Raw genomic sequence first — 19,927 nt, forward strand, 5'->3', positions numbered from 1 at the left:
ACCTTTTGTCACTTAGTCAGACATGTAGAAAAGCCATACACCAATCTAACATTAGTTACTGTAAGCTATCTTTAAACAAACGGCTGCCTAATAATTCAAGCTAATCGAACTAGTGAGCTAGCTATGCTAGAGAAGCTATATAACATTAGCTAGCTAACTGAGACTATAGAGAAAGTTTGCGTTCACTGACCTGGCTGGCTTTGTAAAATTGTTTCTTGAATCCGGCAACAGACATTTTGCTCTAGGTAGTAGCACGTTTTCTTTATGCACGAATTTGCTTTCAAATGTAGCTTGGTAATGTAGGTTATGCCCGAAAGTTGAGCTAAACAGAAGTTTTTCAGGCAGTCTTCCCGTTTCAGACAGACCTACACGTCCTCAGATTCCCACCAGTCATCCAACTTCCTGCACTCACATAGACTCAAGCGGAGAAACTGGGTCATGTCATCAAATCAGAAACTATCTCGACATATCCTTGGGCTGGACATGTATTTTATATCTATTAATTGTGTCTGCTCCGCGATCAAACCCCATTAGGTAAGGAGCACACGTTCCTCCCCCGTAAATATTGAATGCAGAACTATTCATAATGATTGTGTTACATTTCCATCCTTTAGAGGGGTCGAAAATAAAAATGCATGACCCTCCCTCTGGCAGATATATTTTCCTTGACCCTCCTCGAAATAAGGAGAAAACAGAGATGGTCCAAAACTGTATCTTGTTACAAAATTCAAAATACTGGTGCCAGAAAGTGTATCAAGATAAAATAGGCTACATATTTTGTATTTTCAAAATACAGGAGAATATCTCAGAAACCCTCAGTCATAATGCTTGTGATCTTTGTTTCCTCTACCAGAATGATCTGAGATGTTTCATTTGATTCATTGACATAAAACTGAGTCTACAGTAGCTACATGTTTGGCCTGACAACCAACATTATAGTCATAGTGCCTTGATGTGCCCTCACAAATGTTCTAGGCTGTTTGTTATTAATAAACACAATTAAATCTGATAATGTAGGCTAATATTGTTAGGCAGACAAGCTAATCCAGCACACATTAGTGCATAGAGAATTCACCAGAACTGAAATTAAGCTTTTGATGCCCAAAATGTCCCACTCATTTCTCCCTCACTTTGAGCCAGGAAATGTTGAGCCTTTAACGGTCCAAGGACTGTGGGCTGAAGGATTAACTTGTTAGAAGGAAAGGCTTGGCTGGGCCACCTGTAAGGAGCTCCAGGAGACACTCCACCCATACTTCTTACACAAGGAAAATAAACTTTCTATTCCATGTTTGATTTGAGCTTTGGTCAGGCCAATGCAAGTGCGCTAGCCGATTGTTTTTGCACTAATTTGCATGCAAATACAGTTCTGAGCTACAGATCAGATGATATCTTAAGTCTCCCCTGGACTAAAATAACTTCAACAAAACCCTCTCCTGTTCAAACGGTCCCTTAGAACAGTAGCATTAGGGTATAATAATACAAAATCCTGAGGTCTGAAGCCCCATAACGAGCAATACTATCCTAGTACCTGTATGTATGGTATGGAAACACAACAGACATTTTCAAAAGAAAAAGAAAAACCTTTATTACATTCTTAAAAGTACATGTACCCCATTGTACAACAATATATATTTAGCTGTGTGACTGTAATAACATACCTCTTGTACATTTGTCTTAGAGGGGAAGAGAGAGGAAACTAAACTTTGTTTTTTTTTTTACAGAATTTTCTAGTCTTTTTAAAAAAATAGATCACTTTACAAGACGAAACAGTCGAGACAAAAAAGAAGAAAACAAAACAAAGAGACCAGTAGAGAAATAAAAATCACAACAAAATAAACATTAAACCCCAAGAATAAAATTCATCTTTGATTCTATCTGAAACAGATTTGTTTCTATTCAAATGCATATTGTGTTACAATATTGATAGTAAAGAGGAAAGGGTCTTTGACACTTTGTGAGAGAGAAACATTCACAAAAATAGAGCTTAACGTCCACAGTGATCAGTTATGGGTGTCGTCTTCGGTGCAAAGGTGTACGAGGGAGGGGTGGAGTACAAGGCTGGTAGAAGACTCAGAAAAGAAAGACCCCCCCCCCTCGCCAGAACGGCCAAGTCAGCCCTTCACGCCATCAGAGAACATACAACACGTTTCAGGAAAATAGGAAATGACAAACGAAAGAAAAATAAAAAAACGACTGAAATCAGGTCAGTCTTCATCTAGTTAGTATCAATGCCTGAGTCAGGGGGGTAGCTGTCTAGCCAGAGACTAAGTGCCTGGTGGGACAGAGGACAGGACAGGACAGGACAGGACAGGACAGGACAGGACAGGACAGGACAGGACAGGAGTCATTGGGTGAGACCTGAAGGAGAGAAGAACAGCAAAATGTACAAAAATAATACAGTTTCTCCAACCGGCAAGAAGCTCACAGACCATCGTCACTGTGGCCCAACGAACGACAAGACAGGACGCCTGGTCTGCTGGTGACAGACTGAGCCAGAGCTGGTCTCTTTATGGGGTGATGTAGACTTCACAAGAGTTGTCCTCCAGTCTGGCTGCTGCCTCTTCATCATCATCGTCGTCATCCTCCTCTTCGCTCTCCTCTACCGCAAACTGTCCTTCACCATCGCCGATGGTAACGGAGACCCGCCGTCACGAGCGTTTCCAGTTCAAAACGCCGGCGTGAGGCCGCAGCTCCTTCCGCGTTCATGTCATCGGGCCGTCGGAGAGGCTCCGCCCCTCGCCCCGGACATCCATCGTGTGACATACAGTACGGAACCCCGTTGGGTTGCTATGGGGATGGGCGGGGGGGGGGGGGGGGGGCAGAGCGGGCGTTGCCGTGGAAACCTGAGAGCGCCGTCGTCAAGAGGAAGGGAGACGGCCCAGGCGAGAAGTGGAATCCAAAAGTCTGTTTTTCCTGAAGTATCTGGCGTCCATTTTCCATTTCTCCCTCTCTAAATCTCTCCCTCTCTCTCACTAAATCTCACTCCGTCTCTCTCCCTGAATCAACACTCTTCTCTTTATATATATATATATATATATATATTCAACTATGTACATTCTTAATTAAAATATTTGCTTATAAATGTGTATATAAATTAAAGATAATTTCATCTCTTCCTGTCTCTAAGTGGCATTTACAAGGGAATGGGGGTGAGGGACTGAGGTTTCTCATTGCATTATAAAAGCCTACAAAGGCCAGCACCGAACACTGTATGAACAAATGTGCATATGTACTGTGTGTGTGTGTGTGTGTGTGTGTGTGTGTGAGACCGTTTTGTGTTTTCCTGTGAACCCGAGGAGGATATGACACTAACAACAGTAATATACAGTACATAGGCCAGCGCTAACTAGCGAGCCACATGCTACCTGATCATCTCCTTTAACAGAACAGGTAAATGTGACTGTTGATCTTGGTCCCTTAGAGCCGGTGAGTTAAACGTATTACTAAAAGCTGAGAAGTGAGAACTACGGTTTGTAGAAATACGTGTGTGTGTGTGTGTGTGTGTGTGTGTGTGGAGGGGGGGGGGAGGGGGTCGAACCATACATTTGGCATCGGTTCATTCTCCTTCTCCCGCGGGACTCAGTGCGTACATTCTGCACGGGTTGTCTAGCTGGTGCGTTGGTGCGTCAGTGAGGTATACATTCATGTTTCTGAGGTTCTGACGACCCAAAGCCGCTGTGGAGCTCCGAGCCGTTTTAACGCTAAGTGGGTGCATCAGACCGGCCATCAGTTTTCACTGAAAAGCTACGATAGGCTACCGAAAGGACCAATAGCATGTGTGGTCTGTAGTGTAAGGTGCACTGCCTGCTGGGATACGTAGAGGACTTGCAAAGGACCATGGGAGACTACGTCCTGGATTGTCTTTTAACTGCAGGTTGTTTCTGAGGTTGAATAATCTATTACTATATACTTCTGTCTCAACACACTCCTCTTCCCCGACGCCACGATTCCACCGACTCTGGTTGCGGTGCGTTCCGCTCACCGCTACGGCAGCCGGAGTCGAGCGCGGTCGCCGTAGACGACGCTCGCGTTTCCACCCGGACGCCGCTGCGGCACGCTTCAGGAGCGGCCCAATACCGGCTCCCTGCGGAGCTCCGGTAAAAAAAAAAAAAAGACCCTGGGTCTGGTAAAGATAGGCGCCGGGTGCCACTTTCGATGGATCCCGCATCTGGGACGCATCAAATAGCAGTTGAAAAACAATATGGCCGCTCCCGAAACGCAACCGGAGGACGGAACGCGACCCCTGACCCGGCGTTCGGAACGCCGCGCGGCCGGACTCGGTGGGAATCGAGGCGTTAACTCCCTCCATCTCGCTCTCTCTCTCTCTCCCTCTCTCTCCCTGCTCTAGCTGCTGGGTGGGGAGCCGTCGGAGAGGGACAGCTCGCTGCCGAACACCTCGCGGTAGAGCGGCGGGAAGCTGTAGGCCGTCTCTGGGTGGACCAGGCGGAAGAACTCCAGCTTGTCGATGTGGAGGTTGCAGATGGACTTCATCATGGGCAGCTTGGCCACGATCTACGGACGAGAGAGGGCAAACGGTCAGTAGCAGTTGGAGTGAGAATGGTGGCCGGCCTCTGGAACACCCTCCCACAAAACATAAGAACGGATGAATCTGTGGGAGCTTTTAAGCGAGATCTTAAGACATACCTTTTTAATCTTGCTTTTATCATGTAGTTTTACCCGTTTTAATTAAAATTGTAATTTTTTATACTCACTTTTTTTCTGTTCTCTTTTACCATATATGATCTGTCCTGTTTTATTTTCTTATTTTTATCTACTAATTTAACAGTTTATTTATTTAGTGTATCTGTGATACATTTACTTGTATGAACAGTGCTATACAAACAAAGTTGAATTTGACCTCGGTTCACCCTTCAACGTACTGCATAATGTAGCGTGCGATGAAGTGTGCCTGAGCAAGGCACTTCTGGACCCTAGACTGCTCCCAGGTGAGCAGGTGAGCACCTTGCATGGCAGCCGGCCACCATCGCTGTGTGAACGTGTGTGTGAATGAGAGGCCACCGTTAAGAGCCTTGTCCATTCAGGTAGAAAGGTGCTATATATATATATATATATATATATATATATATATATATATATATATAAGCACAGTCCGTTTACTATTTAGTGAATGTGAAGCCTGGTTTCTATTTAGTGAACGTGTAGCCTGGGTTCTATTGAGTGAATGTGTAGCCTAGTTTCTATTGAGTGAATGTGTAGCCTGGGTTCTATTTAGTGAATGTGTAGCCTGGGTTCTATTTAGTGAACGTGTAGCCTGGGTTCTATTTAGTGAATGTGTAGCCTGGGTTCTATTTAGTGAATGTGTAGCCTGGGTTCTATTTAGTGAATGTGTAGCCTAGTTTCTATTTAGTGAATGTGTAGCCTAGTTTCTATTTAGTGAATGTGTAGCCTGGGTTCTATTTAGTGAATGTGTAGCCTGGGTTCTATTTAGTGAATGTGTAGCCTGGGTTCTATTTAGTGAATGTGTAGCCTGGGTTCTATTTAGTGAATGTGTAGCCTGGGTTCTATTTAGTGAATGTGTAGCCTGGGTTCTATTTAGTGAATGTGTAGCCTGGGTTCTATTTAGTGAATGTGTAGCCTGGGTTCTATTTAGTGAATGTGTAGCCTAGTTTCTATTTAGTGAATGTGTAGCCTAGTTTCTATTTAGTGAATGTGTAGCCTGGGTTCTATTTAGTGAATGTGTAGCCTGGGTTCTATTTAGTGAACGTGTAGCCTGGGTTCTATTTAGTGAACGTGTAGCCTGGGTTCTATTTAGTGAACGTGTAGCCTGGGTTCTATTTAGTGAACGTGGAGCCTGGGTTCTGTGTTGTTGTTGTGCAGACGTGGAGGAGGCCTGGTTTCTGTGTTGTTGTGCAGACGTGGAGCCTGGGTTCTGTGTTGTTGTGCAGACGTGGAGCCTGGGTTCTGTGTTGTTGTGCAGACGTGGAGGAGCCCTGGGTTCTGTGTTGTTGTGCAGACGTGGAGGAGCCCTGGGTTCTGTGTTGTTGTCAGACGTGGAGGGGGCCCTCACCTTGTCCATCTTCTCGTCCGCGGCCCCGTTGAGGTGCAGGCTGTGCTGAAGGGCCAGGTAGACCTTCTCCTGCAGCTTCTGGATCTTCTGAGCGTCTGTCAGCCACGGCCGGTCTGGGAGGGGCACACACACACACACACATAATTAGGATAAGACTCCGGGTATGTGTCAGACTGACAAAGACACAAGTGTGTGTCAGACTGACAAAGACAAGTGTGTGTGTGTGTGTGTGTGTGTGTGTGTGTGTGTGTGTGTGTGTGAGAGACTCACCAGGAGACAGGAGGACCATGGCGCTGAACAAAGCCATCTCCTCATCAGTCAGCTGCAGACGGCAGAGGCTCTTAGCCAGGTCAAACACTGCACTGACCAGGTCATCACAGCCTACACACACACACACACACACACGCACACACATGATTATGACATCCCAACTACAGTATACACACAAGGTTTCGCTATATGTCATCTCTAAAAATGTTTCACAAACCATTACTGAGTATATGAGTCATATCTGAGAGTCACATCCTGGTCGACTCAGAGAGATTTGATTGGTTAGCTGAACAGAAGCTAACGGAAACCGCCCGGCGACAGGCGCCCGGCGAGCGCGCGAGAGACTCACCGAGAGCCCTGAACAGCTGCGCTGTGGCGAACTTTCCGTCGAAGAACATGGTGGCGTTGGCGGGGTTGAACGCGCGGCACATCCGTATCAACAGAACCTCCAGACAGCCTGCAGGGGTAACCATAGAGATGGAGGAGGAGGAGGGGGGGGGGGAAACGTAGAAAGTTGGAGACAGAAAGACAGGAAGGAATCCTCGTTAGCGAGTTACAACATTTTCTCACTCAGAAACAGGAAGTGTAATATTATTCCATTGACCAATTTTTTTCGAAGGTGTTTTTCTCTAGCACTGCGATCTGTGTGTGTGAGTGTCTGTGTGTGTGTGTGTGTGTGTGTGTGTGTGTGTGTGTGTGTGTGTGTGTGTGTGTGTGTCTGTGTGTGAGTGTCTGTGTATGTGTGTGTCTGTGTGTCTGTGTGTGTCTGTGTGTGAGTGTCTGTGTGTGTGTGTCTGTGTGAGTGTCTGTGTGTCTGAGTGTGAGTGTGTGTGTGTGTATGAGTGAGTGTCTGTGTGTGTGTGTGTGTGTGTGTGTGTGTGTGTGTGTATGTGTGAGTGTCTGTGTGTGAGTGAGTGTCTGTGTGTGAGTGTCTGTGTGTGTGTGTGTGTCTGTGTGTGTGTGTGTGAGTGTCTGTGTGTGAGTGTCTGTGTGAGTGTCTGTGTGTGTGTGTGTGTGTCTGTGTGTGAGTGTCTGTGTGTGTGAGTGTCTGTGTGTGAGTGTCTGTGTGTGTGTGTGTGTGTGTGTGTCTGTGTCTGTGTGTGTGTCTGTGTGTGTGTGAGTGTCTGTGTGTGAGTGTGTGTGTGTGTGTGTCTGTGTGTGTGAGTGTCTGTGTGAGTGTCTGTGTCTGTGTGAGTGTCTGTGTGTGTGAGTGTCTATGTGAGTGTCTGTGTGAGTGTGTGTGTGTGTGTGTGTGTGTGTGTGTGTGTTCAGGTACTGACCTGCTTTGAGCAGGATGATCTGGTCGTTCTGACAGAGGTCCATGAAGCCCGCGGTGCGCTTGGCGAACTCCACCACGTACTGGATGGCGTTGGTGACGTGATGGGCGCACTGCTGCCACATCCACTCAGCGGGCTGGTACCAACACACAGCACACACGTTAGCTACCGTCCACTGCGTGTGTGTGTGTGTGTGTGTGTGTGTGTGTGTACCTTGGTCTGGTAGCAGCGCGTCTCCTCTGCTGTGTATTGGATCCAGGTGAATCTCTTCAGGTCATCGGCGCTGTACTGACACGTCTCTAGGTGGGACTTGACCACGCTCTGTGTGATGCGCTCTGGAACACACACACACACACACACACACACACACACACACACGCGCACACACGCACACACACACACACACACAGAACTATTAAAATTGTATCCAGTACGTAAATATAGTAAAAATGACAGTCTTACCTAGATTCCTCTACCTTTTTCCAATGATTCCCATATCCATATCCACATGCTTTACGAGTATAAATAAAGGTTTGAAATGAAAAACGATATGAAAATACCCAAGACAACTTTTTCAACAACTAAAACGACTAGTTTAATCCCATGATTCATCTGGAATACCGGTATTTCAAACCCTGGGATGAGGACAATGTGCTCAGATCTCCCCGAGGAGGGATTGGGTTTTCCTGATGTAACTTTATCTACTGGGCTGTGACCGTTAAACCTGTCCATCTTTTATTGTGTGTGGGAGACCTTTAGTGTGTGTGTGTGTGTGTGTGCGCGTGTGTGTGTAAATCCCGGACTCGCTCACCTATATCCATCAGGGAGCAGTCCTCTGGAAGCGGGTCGAGCAGCGCCAGGTGTGTGTGCGCCAGCAGGGCGTGTGCGTGCGCGTGCGAGCGCAGCAGCTGGTACTCCTGCTTGATCCCGCCTTCCGCGCCATCCAGGAGAAGGTTCTGCTGCGGCGAGTTCTGATTGGGCGAGGAGGAGTTGGAGGAGGAGGAGTAGGAGGAGTCGGACGTGTTGCCGGCGCTGTGGCCGCCGCCCAGCATCTCCAGGCTGCAGTACTCGCTGGCCTCCTCGGGGGTCAGCGGGAGGTCGAAGAGGTCGGGCAGCGCCGCGATGTCGTCCAGGTCGCTGAGGGTGGAGCTGGACCCCCCGCTGCTGTAGGAGCGGCTGAGCCCGACCTCACCGCCGACCTCGCCGCCGACCTCGCCGCCGACGCCGCCGTCCTCGCCGCACGCCCCCTCCTCCTCCTTGGGGAGGGACAGGGCGCCGGCGGTGGGGGTGGCTCCGCCCCCCGCCGCCCCGGAGCACAACCCCTCCTGGGACTTCTGGTGCTTCTGGACCTCGGCGTAGAGGCTGTCCCTCTGCTTCTTAGACATGCGGCCAAACTTCACCGCTGGAGGGGGAGAGAGAGGGAGAAAGAGAGAGAGACAGAGAGACAGAGAGACAGAGAGAGAGACAGAGAGAGAGAGAAGAGAGAGACAGAGAGAGAGAGAGGGAGAGGGAGAGAGAGACAAAGGGAGACAGATGGAGAGAGAGAAGGAGAGAGAGAGGGAGACAGAGATGGAGAGAGAGAGACAGACAGAGAGAGCGAGGGAGAGAGAGAGAAGGAGATGGACAAAGAGATAGAGAGGGAGAGACAGAGAGATGAAAAGAGAGAGAGAGAGAGAAAGAGGGAGAGACAGAGAGGGAGAGAGAGAGATGAAGAGAAATAGAGAGAGAGAGAGACAAAGAGGGAGAGAGAGAGAGAGACAGAAAGAGAGAGAGTTCATTCTAATGTCTGTTTTCCAACTTTCCACCCTGTCTGGCAGTGGAAGGGAGTTTAACGGCGCTGCTGTCCGTTCTCCAAGTCCCGTTAACGGCCGGTCAGATTTTCCGTCCGTGAGCCTGCACAGACCGTTAGCTCCTCGTAAACGCGCGCGCACACGCGTGTGCGTGTGTGTGTGTGTGTGTGTGAGGGACTCACCATCGCGGCTCATGCCCAGGGCCAGGCACTTCTGCAGCCGGCAGTGTTGACAGCGGTTCCGGTTCGTCCGGTCGATCAGGCAGTTCCTCTGCCGGGAGCACGAGTACATGGCGTTGTTCTGCTGACTGCGGCGGAAAAAACCCTGCGCGCACACACACACACAAACACAGACAGACAGACAGACAGACAGACAGACAGACAGACAGACAGACAGACAGACAGACAGACAGACAGACAGACAGACAGACAGACAGACAGACAGACAGACAGAGGGAGAGTTAGTTACTGGATGAGCTCACGGCGTAGAGTGGAGTCAGCCCGGTTCTGACGGTGAGTTTCTCGGGTAGCGGGGGTCGGGTTGGGGGTCGGGGGTCAGGGTCGGGGGGGGGTGACCCACCTTGCAGCCCTCGCAGGTGATGACACCGTAGTGGATCCCGGAGGACTTGTCCCCGCAGATCTTACAGGGGATCACCTCGATCTGAGCTGGGGAGAGAGACAGGAAGGGTCAGGGGGGGGGACGGCCGTGTGTACACACACACACACACACACGCATTTACACACACACACGCACGCAGACACACACACACAGACACACATGCGCAGACATGCGCACACACACGCAGACACACACACACGCACGCACGTTTACACACACACACACACGGAGACGCAGACAAACACACACAAACTGTAAATTCAGTGCAGTACATATATTAGTAGAGATATATTGTAGATATTCAAACGAGCGTTCAGGGTTGACGGCATGTGTGGGAAACGGAGCGTGTACACACACACACACAAGCGAGCGCTTGCTCGCACACACACACACACACACGAGCGCTTGCTCGCACACGCACACACACGCGTGTCCGATTGGTCAACAAACCGCCGTTAATATACACACGGCCAAAGTAAACAGATCCTCTGGATCTTGTCCAGGATCAGCTGATATCAAACACACATGTCAACACGTTGCGCAACACGCAGATGTAGAAACACTGTAAACACAGCAGGAACGTCTCTGACCCGGGATCTAACGAGAACCAGGATACCAGGAATCTAACGAGAACCAGGAAACCAGGAATCTAACGAGAACCAGGATACCAGGAATCTAACGAGAACCAGGAAACCAGGAATCTAACGAGAACCAGGAATCCAGGAATCTAACGAGAACCAGGAAACCATCTGAACCCCCTCCCAGCTGGACTAAATCTATCACCAGTCCGCTAGTCATGTGATCTACTAGCTCAGTCTGCTAGTCATGAGATCTACTAGCTCAGTCTGCTATGAGATCTACTAGCTCAGTCTGCTAGTCATGAGATCTACTAGCTCAGTCTGCTAGTCAGGTGATCGACTAGCTCAGTCTGCTGGGCTGCGTTCCGAATCGCATACTTCTACTTCTTACTACCAGTACCTACTACAGCTGCCCTTAGAAAGTACGTACTTTGCAAGCAGTAGGCATCCAATTGGGACATACTACCTTGTCATAACATTGCGCCTTGAAATTAGCCCACATCCGTCGCTGTCCATAACACGACATTCGTCTACAGCTGTCAACTCGCGCATGTGACGCACATTACCGCTGCGCAAAGGATTGTGGGTCAGAATAGCCAGAAAAGCCTGCTGGCGTGCATACTGCAAAATACGACCGGATGTAGTAGGTCATCCTGGTACTTTTGCCATACTGCATGTGGCATACTATGTATTGGGACATACTACATTCTGTTTTGGCATACTATATAGTAGGGTAGTAGGCGATTCGGAACGCAGCCCTAGTCATGAGATCTACTAGCTCAGTCTGCTAGTCATGTGATCTACTAGCTCAGTCTGCTAGTCATGTGATCTACTAGCTCAGTCTCGATAGGCTAATGTTCATTAGCGCCCTAATATCCTGCGTGGGTGAGGCGCGGCTTTATGTGATCCCAGCAGCCGCGAGCGACAGAAATAGACACGGAATCAGGTGTCTTCCACACACACACACACACACACACACACACACACACACACGTCTTCCACACACACACACACACGCACACACACACATGCGCGCGCACGCACACGCGCACACACACAAACACGCAGCCCATATGAGGACAAAATTAAGACCAAAACCTGGACGATCACCATGTTTCCTTCTAAAGCAAAAGCAGGCTGCTGCTTTACTGTTTAACAATCACAACACGGCCAAGAGACGGTTACAACCATCGCAAATCCCAGTTGCGACATATCATATTAGTCCACAAAAAGGCAGAGAAATGGAAAACCATTTAACTCTCGGGTGATTGAGTACATTGTTGTGGCGTTACACACTGGAAAGTGGAAAGCATAACTTTTGATTTCTTTTCCACTGGCCGTCTGTCTCACTGCTGACTAAAATATCTGACCGACAAAGGCAGCTGCAGCCAGGCAATGGAAAAACCTCTCTCTCCCTCTCTCCCTCTCTCTCCTCTCCTCCTCCCCGATCCCCCTCTCTCCTCTCCTCCTCCCCCTCACTTGCGCCCCCCACCTCTGGATTATATAACTCCCGTCTGCGAGCATTCCACAAAACACTCATTCAGCAGGGAGGGACACACTAGCAACGCCGATGTCCGGCCCCCCTGCCCCCCGCCTCTGACTTCTGACTGGCTGAGGGGCGGGCAGGGCCGGCGCGGGATTGGCTGGACCGGCTGCCCCTCCGACCCGGTGGCCAGTCAGCTCGTGTGGACATTCTGTCCCACTGACACACTTTCTCACTGGGGGGGGGGGGGGTTACCAGAACGAGCCCTCTGCATTGCCCTGTTTTTAAGGTGGAACCGCGCTATAGACTGAGTTCTCCGTTCGCATGCAGCGCAGGGTGGAACCGAGAGCAGGTTTGGTTGCATAATAACAGACACTCCGGGTTGCGAAAAGTGCTGATCGGGCAAAAAAAAAAAAAAAAAACGACATAAAAATAAAAGGCAGCGATGAACAGATAAGAGCTGCGCTTGGCTCAGTCCCAGGAGCTCTGTGAACTTTCAGCTGCATGTCTGGAATGGCCTTCTCTCTCTCCCTCTTTCTCTCCCTCTCCCCCCCTCTCTCTCTCTCTGGCTTTGACTGTGTCTATTCTTGTCCTGGGCGCACGACCAGACGAGCACCCCTGGACCGCGCGGCCGGCACACATGGGGGCTGCTGCCAGGATGCTCAGACCGGAGCTCAGACCGGAGCTGCTCGCGCCGCTGCTCTCCTGAGGAGAGACGTGCGTCCGTAAACACACTCCTTATCTGCTCTCTCCCTGCTCCACGCAGGCTCCATCTCTTCAGCGCACTTTACACAGTCCTACAGTCCACAGGTGACTCTACCTGGGAGCATGCTACAGTCCACAGGTGACTCTGCCTGGGAGCATGCTACAGTCCACAGGTGACTCTACCTGGGAGCATGCTACAGTCCACAGGTGACTCTACCTGGGAGCATGCTACAGTCCACAGGTGACTCTACCTGGGAGCATGCTACAGTCCACTGAGGTGATACTAGCTGGGAGCATACTATAGTCCACAGAGGTGATACTAGGAGCATACTACAGTCCACTGAGGTGATACTAGCTGGGAGCATACTATAGTCCACAGAGGTGATAATGGGAGCATACTACAGTCCACTGAGGTGATACTAGCTAGGAGCATACTATAGTCCGCTGAGGTGATACTAGCTAGGAGCTTGCTACAGTCCACTGAGGTGATACTAGCTAGGAGCATACTATAGTCCACTGAGGTTATACTAGCTAGGAGCATGCTATAGTCCACTGAGGTGATACTAGCTAGGAGCATACTATAGTCCGCTGAGGTGATACTAGCTGGGAGCATACTATAGTCCGCTGAGGTGATTAGGTAGGAGCATACTATAGTCCACTGAGGTGATACTGGGAGCATACTATAGTCCACAGAGGTGAGATTTACGAGTATACTATAGTCCACAAAGGTGACTAACTGGGAGCATACTATAGTCCAGAGGTGACACTTAGGAGCATACTACAGCTCTGAGAGCAGGGTGTCATGTGTGATTTGTGAGGAGCGACTTGAACCACCAGGGCAGCGTGACCGCTTACAAGACTAACGACCGACCGCATGAATCACCCCTGACCCTGCCACTGACCTCTGACCCTTGACTCAACATCTGGCCTGTGTCACCACTTCCTAGACAGCACACTACCCGGCCAATCATGAGCCAGAAAACATTCTTAACTGAACAACCTAAGGTCCCTTCATTCTATGACAGTGCCTGAGTATTCCTGAGTATTCCTGAGTATTCCTGATGTGGGCAAGTATGTATGTATATATGGAGTATTATACATATTTAGACTGTATGTATGTATGTATGTATGTATGTATGTATGTATGTATGTATGTATGTATGTATGCATGTATGTATGTATGTATGTATGTATGTATGTATGTATGCATGCATGTATGTATGTATGTATGTATGTATGTGTGTGTATGTATGTATGTATGTATGTATGTATGTATGCATGCATGCATGCATGTATATATATTCTATATATTTTACACACACTGTAAGTGACGAACGCCATAGGCTCGGGAAAACCGCTGGCTCTATGGCCCAAACCCCCCTGGATAATCTAGTGTGGGGCGGGGACAGGGGACAGGGGGACAGGGAGACAGAGGGACAGAGGGACAGGGGGACAGGGGGACAGGGGGACAGGGGGACAGAGGGACAGGGGGACAGAGGGACAGAGGGACAGGGGGACAGGGGGACAGAGGGACAGGGGGACAGAGGGACAGGGGGACAGAGGGACAGGGGGACAGGGGGGCAGAGAGACAGTGTATCAGCAGCTCAGAACATAGGACAGGACATGATTAACCTTTAGTCCAGCACATCACGCAGGAGCAGGCAGACACACACACACACACACACACACACACACACACACACACACACACACACACACACACACACACAGATTATATATACTTCAGACACACGCATGCATGCACACACACACACACACCCACACACATAGTGCACATTGCATACTTCACACACACACATGCACACGCTCCCCTCTCTGATATAAGACTGTGCTCAGTCGGCCAAAGGTCAGAGTGCACTGTTTACTCAACATGCATACGGCCAATAGCCTCTACAGAGTGCCTATACAGAGAACACACACACACACACCATTATACAAAGAACACACACACACCATTATACAAAGAACACACACACACCATTATACATCTAGTTCCTTTTTTTACACCTCGTGTTGTTCCCTTATTGTCCCATTCATTAACTAGCTGTGCGGATGTATGGGGAAATATATCTAATACAAATACTAATACAAATACTAAAACAAATACTAATCATCCTACTTCAACAGAGAGAACTGTAAAAATCAAATATAAAAATATAAAAACTAAACCTATAGAAAACTTTTATTTTATTATTTTTATTGAGTCAAATGCTCTACAGTTTAAAGATTTGGTCAAATTTTTTTGAAAATCTTTTTCAAATTAAAACATTTCAAATTATTTATAAAGCAAAAAAGAAAGAAGAAAGTATCCAAAAATGGTTTAAAAAGACTAGATCAGTATGTTTTACAGCTACATGAGAACTCTGCACTTTGGCGCCCCCTCTGGTCGTAAGAACCACACTTCCCAGAATCCCCCAATCACTCGCTGTAATGATGGGGAAAAAATATAACCAAGGCGTGGAGCAGATTGTATTGGAATATTGTAGCTACTTCAATGGACTTTCTGGAAGGATGGCTTGAATGCAGGTAAATACCGCTCTTCTTTCTTTTATGTGCATGTAGATAAATTTGCGGGACGAAGTGTTTGTTGTCTTCCTGATATTGTGACACGCAAAATGCGTTACTTCCATTTCCACCACAAGATTTCCCACCAGTGTACTAGCCAGTACACCGAAATTCTAAAATAATAAATTCACAGGGTCTCATGCAGTCTCATGCCACGAAAATGATTTTTGGGGTCTTGCTAAGGCCAATTCATAAACTAATAGCAAGTAAAGGTGAATATTGAACTATAAAAAAGTTCTCATTGAGCTTTAAAAGGAATTTGCATGTTCAAATGTGAGGACCAAAGTATAATTGTGTGAGTAAGATCTTGATAGAAACAATAATCAGTTAAATGAGTGTATGGAACAGCAGGAAAGAGGAAGTGAAAACAAATAGAATTCTTTTGAGTAAAAAATGTTTCAAAATAACATACTGAACAAATATGAACAAGGATGATCGGGAAGAAACACTGGCTCAGAACAACAGGATACAGGATGTGCAAGTTGTTTTTGTTTAGTTTCGTCTTGTTTTGTTCTGTCTTTGATGTTTGGCGTTTGATGTTACCTTTTCAAGTCAAATATGACGTGTTGTTATAAAAAGGGAAGGGGTTAGCGTCAGAGGCTGGAGCTTCAGCCAACACCTATTTCACAGTTGCGGTGGTCTTTTTATGTATATATGTATGTATAACTTCTGTTGTTATTGAATGCAGACCAAAGTAAATGTAATTAATTCATTAATTAATCAATCAATCAATCAATCAATCAATTCATAACCTACATAGAGAGCGAGCGTTCAGCAGACATCATGGTCTGTGTTAACAGAGGTGGGCAAAGTGACCCTGCTGTCATGGCAACGACCCCTGTATAGAGAACGCCATGTTCCTCAGAGCAGACTGTCATGGCTGAACCTCTGTGCTGGTGATGCCACTCCAGAGAAGCATGTATATCTAGAAAGTCTTGGAGGCCTCTGGTTTCGTGTTTTAAGTGGCTCCTCTCCTCTAGATGCAGAAGAAAGTTAACAAGGCGTAGAAAACCAGTTTGGCCTCATGCGAGAGAGAGGGCCCGGTTCTACCTCAGAGGGCCTGACGTGTGACACATGGAAGTCCTAACAGCGTTTCCTCTGGCGTGACAAAAACTCTCCAGCGAGAGTCTGAAGAACGCCACGCTGTTTATGGTCACGAGGAGCAGATGTCACCAATAACAAGAGTGTATGAGACACACACACACACACACACACACACACGCACACACACACACACGTGTACCTGTATGTGGGTTTAGCAGCCATAAGCACATTCAAATTCATCTTTCCTGGTATGTCCTAACATGCAGCCTATAACTTTTGTCAGAGAGGCTAAGAGGGCCACTTTAAGGATCCTCCCAGCGCGTGGAAGGTGTAAGATTCATTAGGGATTTTACTATGCGTTTCTTCTGGTGTGGAAGGTGTAAGATTCATTAGGGATTTTACTATGCGTTTCTTCCTCTGGTGTGAGACATTTCTTATCAGCGTGTTTATCATGTGTCAAACAGTAACGAATACCTGTGAAATCAGTCGCTATGGCCACATAAAGGGGAACTTTGGTAGGCTATGCGCTGAACACCTGACGAGTGGATTGTCGTGGATTTATTGGTGTTGACTAATATACAATTTGGACGCTTAGTGATTGGAAATATCCCGGCGGTTGGTTAGAAAACACCGTCGTTGTGAATCTGTCTCGGCTGAGTACAGAGGGGGGTAAGCCTCATATTTCCAGTCCAGTGAACTCATGCCTGGCCAGGGAGTTTGTTTACATTTGGATATCCTGCCAGAAGGGAACCTCCCACGGTAGGCCTCTAACCTCCCCCCTCCAGAAGAGATCACCTCTCCCTACACTCTTACTCGCTCTCCACCACATGCAAAAATAGACCCCCTTCTCGTCCTGCGGATGAAAAACCACAAGAGCAGCGTAGTGTGCTAAGTCGCCCTATAGAATCTATACAGTGAGGGGAAAACCGCAGCTGCACGCCAGAATTGTGCCAAATTGCGCAACAGCGCACGCTAGGCAACAATTAGGCCTCCGCAAAGATCCGTTGGTGGTAACACTGCTGCAAAGTAGTCTAAAGTAGGCCATCATGTAACAAATGCAGGCCTTTCCACGTCTAGACACCACAATGACATTATACTTGTTCTCAACTTTGGTATCTTTACGCGGTGTTGTTTATTTGTGCCTGCAGCCTTCTTAAAGCGCACGGTGCTTAAAGCTGCGCGCCCAAGTTCAACTCCAACTCCAACCGCTTTCAGAATGGGACAAGGGCGCTGGTGGCTGCTTCAACCCAATGGCGCTATAGGCTAGTGCTGTAGGCTACAGTACTGTACACAATGTATACGTCCGCCCTCTCGCTCTCTATAATGCCCGGTGACATTATTATGTCAGTGGAACAGTCAAGTCTCTTTCCCTCTCCAAACGCTCAGTCAACTGCTGGCACCGGATCACAACAACACGGCAAAAACACGAATGATTAAGATTACATCACTGTATCAGCTATATGATGAGACAACAAAATATATATTATAGGCCTATAGTATTATACTAGGCATATATGTATGATTCAGCCTGGGCCTATAGTATTATACTAGGCATATATGTATGATTCAGCCTGATAATTAGGCTACATGTGTGCTTACTATTGTCTAATAATACGAATACGCCATCTGAGTGTATTTAGCGTTGTCTATATTGCATAGGACAGCCTTGATCTAACTTTTATTTATATTTTCCTGCACCTCCACCGCTCCCCCCCCCCCGCCCCCCTCCCCTCCTCTATTGCATAACTCAATATGGAACCCCTCGCTAAATCAACAGAGACGTCTGCGGGTAGAATGCGATTCCTCCAACTACACACAACACACACATTTATGCCCCGCCGAAATAGGCGTAGAGATAGAGCATTTATTCACGGACAATATTCAGAATGTGAATCCTGCAGAAGGCGAGGAGAGGAGCGAGCACGCTGGAGTGAAACCTGCAGGTTCTAATCCGGCCATGGAGACGAGCGCATACGCACCAGGAAAAGAGCTGCTACCGCTCTGATGTGGTCAAGGTTGTTCGCGCTTGCACCCCCCCCCCCCCCCACCCCCAGGCGCACATATAAAATTGCAGTCAAATATAGATGCATCTATGAAGACGTGAATAAGCAACTTACCTCTCATTTTGTTTTTTTTCTTGACTTGACAGAAAGAAACTCGACTACATGTGGGTAGCTGACAACTAATAAAAAATGCCTAAGCAGATCTCTCAAGCTGGCGTAAACGGGTACGCTCGATATAACTTCCTTCGTCGCTCTAAAAAAAAATATCGTCAAATTCCCCAAAGTGCCTTCTTTATCGCTCGACAAAGTCTGGCGTCGGAAAAATCAAAGCAAAGAAATTCTCTGATTTCGCTTGCATGTTAACGCCTCGATGCACTATTTGGGTCTAACTTCTGACAGAACGCTCTCACGGTGCTTCTCCTCGGCTTGCAGCAGTACAGGTCCTACCAATCACCAACCCCCCCTTATCTCTGTGTGTTACTGGCTCAGTCTACCCTGCTAACCCACTTCAGACGCGTGGACTCTCACATGATCTCACCCCCGGCGGCTCGGCCCCGCTCTCAGCCTGCGCGGGGGGCGCGCACGCGGGCACGAGTTTTAAGGAGGCGCGCACGCGGGCACGAGTTTTAAGGAGGCGCGCCTCGCAGCGGTGTAGGCTGTAGGGGGTTGATTTAATACCCTGTAGGGGGTTGATTTAATACCCTGTAGGGGGTTGATTTAATACCCTGTAGGGGGTTGATTTAATACCCTGTAGGGGGTTGATTTAATACCCTGTAGGGGGTTGATTTAATACCCTGTAGGGGGTTGATTTAATACCCGTTTCCTCGAGCTTTCGCGAGAACCTACCGAGCGGATTTAGAGAGCTTTTAGAACAACGGTTAATAACCCCCATTTTACGTTTATTAGTGAATTAGTAGCCTAGTTTAGGCCTATTGATCCAACACATAGGTTCTTTCCCCCCTAGTCAGTGACACTCAAGAATATGAGCTGGCACAGAGCCAGCACTTCTTTTGTGCCAAGAAGCATTAAATTGTTGAACAGCTGTTAATGCCTGTTGCAGTGATGATGATGTTGATGCGATGATGTTGGTGAGGATGGTGAGATGGTGGTTGGTGACATTGTGGTGTTGGTGATGGGCGTACATTTCAATGTTTTCTGTATGCTTGATGTGTGCTAAACAAATTCCCCTCTGGGGCAATAAAGGTTTCAATTCAATTCATGATGATTATCTAGCTGTTTTGGGACCATTATGATAAGGATATTACAATTTGGTCATTAACATACAGCGTTATAAGTGGGGTTATATATGGGGTTAAGCACCTTGCTCAAGGTACCTTGGCAATGATTGTGAAGTATTCAGGAAATGATTGCCAAGTGGTGTGGGCCTGTCTTGAGATGCTCCAACTGCTGGCTACCTATTCATGTTATGAATGTTTTATAGCAAGGATTACTTATGATTCAATCCGCAGGAGTGAGAGATCTAGTGGGTGTGTAGAGGGCTGAGAGAGAGAGAGAGGGAGAGAGAGAGAGAGAAAGAGAGAGAGA

The 19,927-nt window shown here is 47.8% G+C and overlaps 1 protein-coding gene across 1 annotated transcript; it reads right to left on the reverse strand.

The window, feature by feature from the left end:
• Positions 1–1,590: 1,590 nt before the first annotated feature.
• LOC311316290 (nuclear receptor ROR-beta-like) lies at positions 1,591–18,837 on the reverse strand. The gene is made up of 10 exons (XM_084447132.1): positions 18,497–18,837; positions 9,945–10,030; positions 9,548–9,689; positions 8,387–8,977; positions 7,789–7,910; positions 7,579–7,711; positions 6,648–6,755; positions 6,299–6,409; positions 6,029–6,141; positions 1,591–4,512 (listed from the first exon to the last, which is right to left on the reverse strand). Exons 1-10 carry the CDS (start codon positions 18,501–18,503, stop codon positions 4,345–4,347), a joined length of 1,581 nt encoding a protein of 526 aa, XP_084303258.1. The 5' UTR covers positions 18,504–18,837; the 3' UTR covers positions 1,591–4,344.
• Positions 18,838–19,927: the final 1,090 nt, after the last annotated feature.

The sequence above is a fragment of the Borostomias antarcticus genome, assembly GCF_949987555.1.
Source record: "Borostomias antarcticus genome assembly, chromosome: 12".
NCBI classification, from domain to species: domain Eukaryota; kingdom Metazoa; phylum Chordata; class Actinopteri; order Stomiiformes; family Stomiidae; genus Borostomias; species Borostomias antarcticus.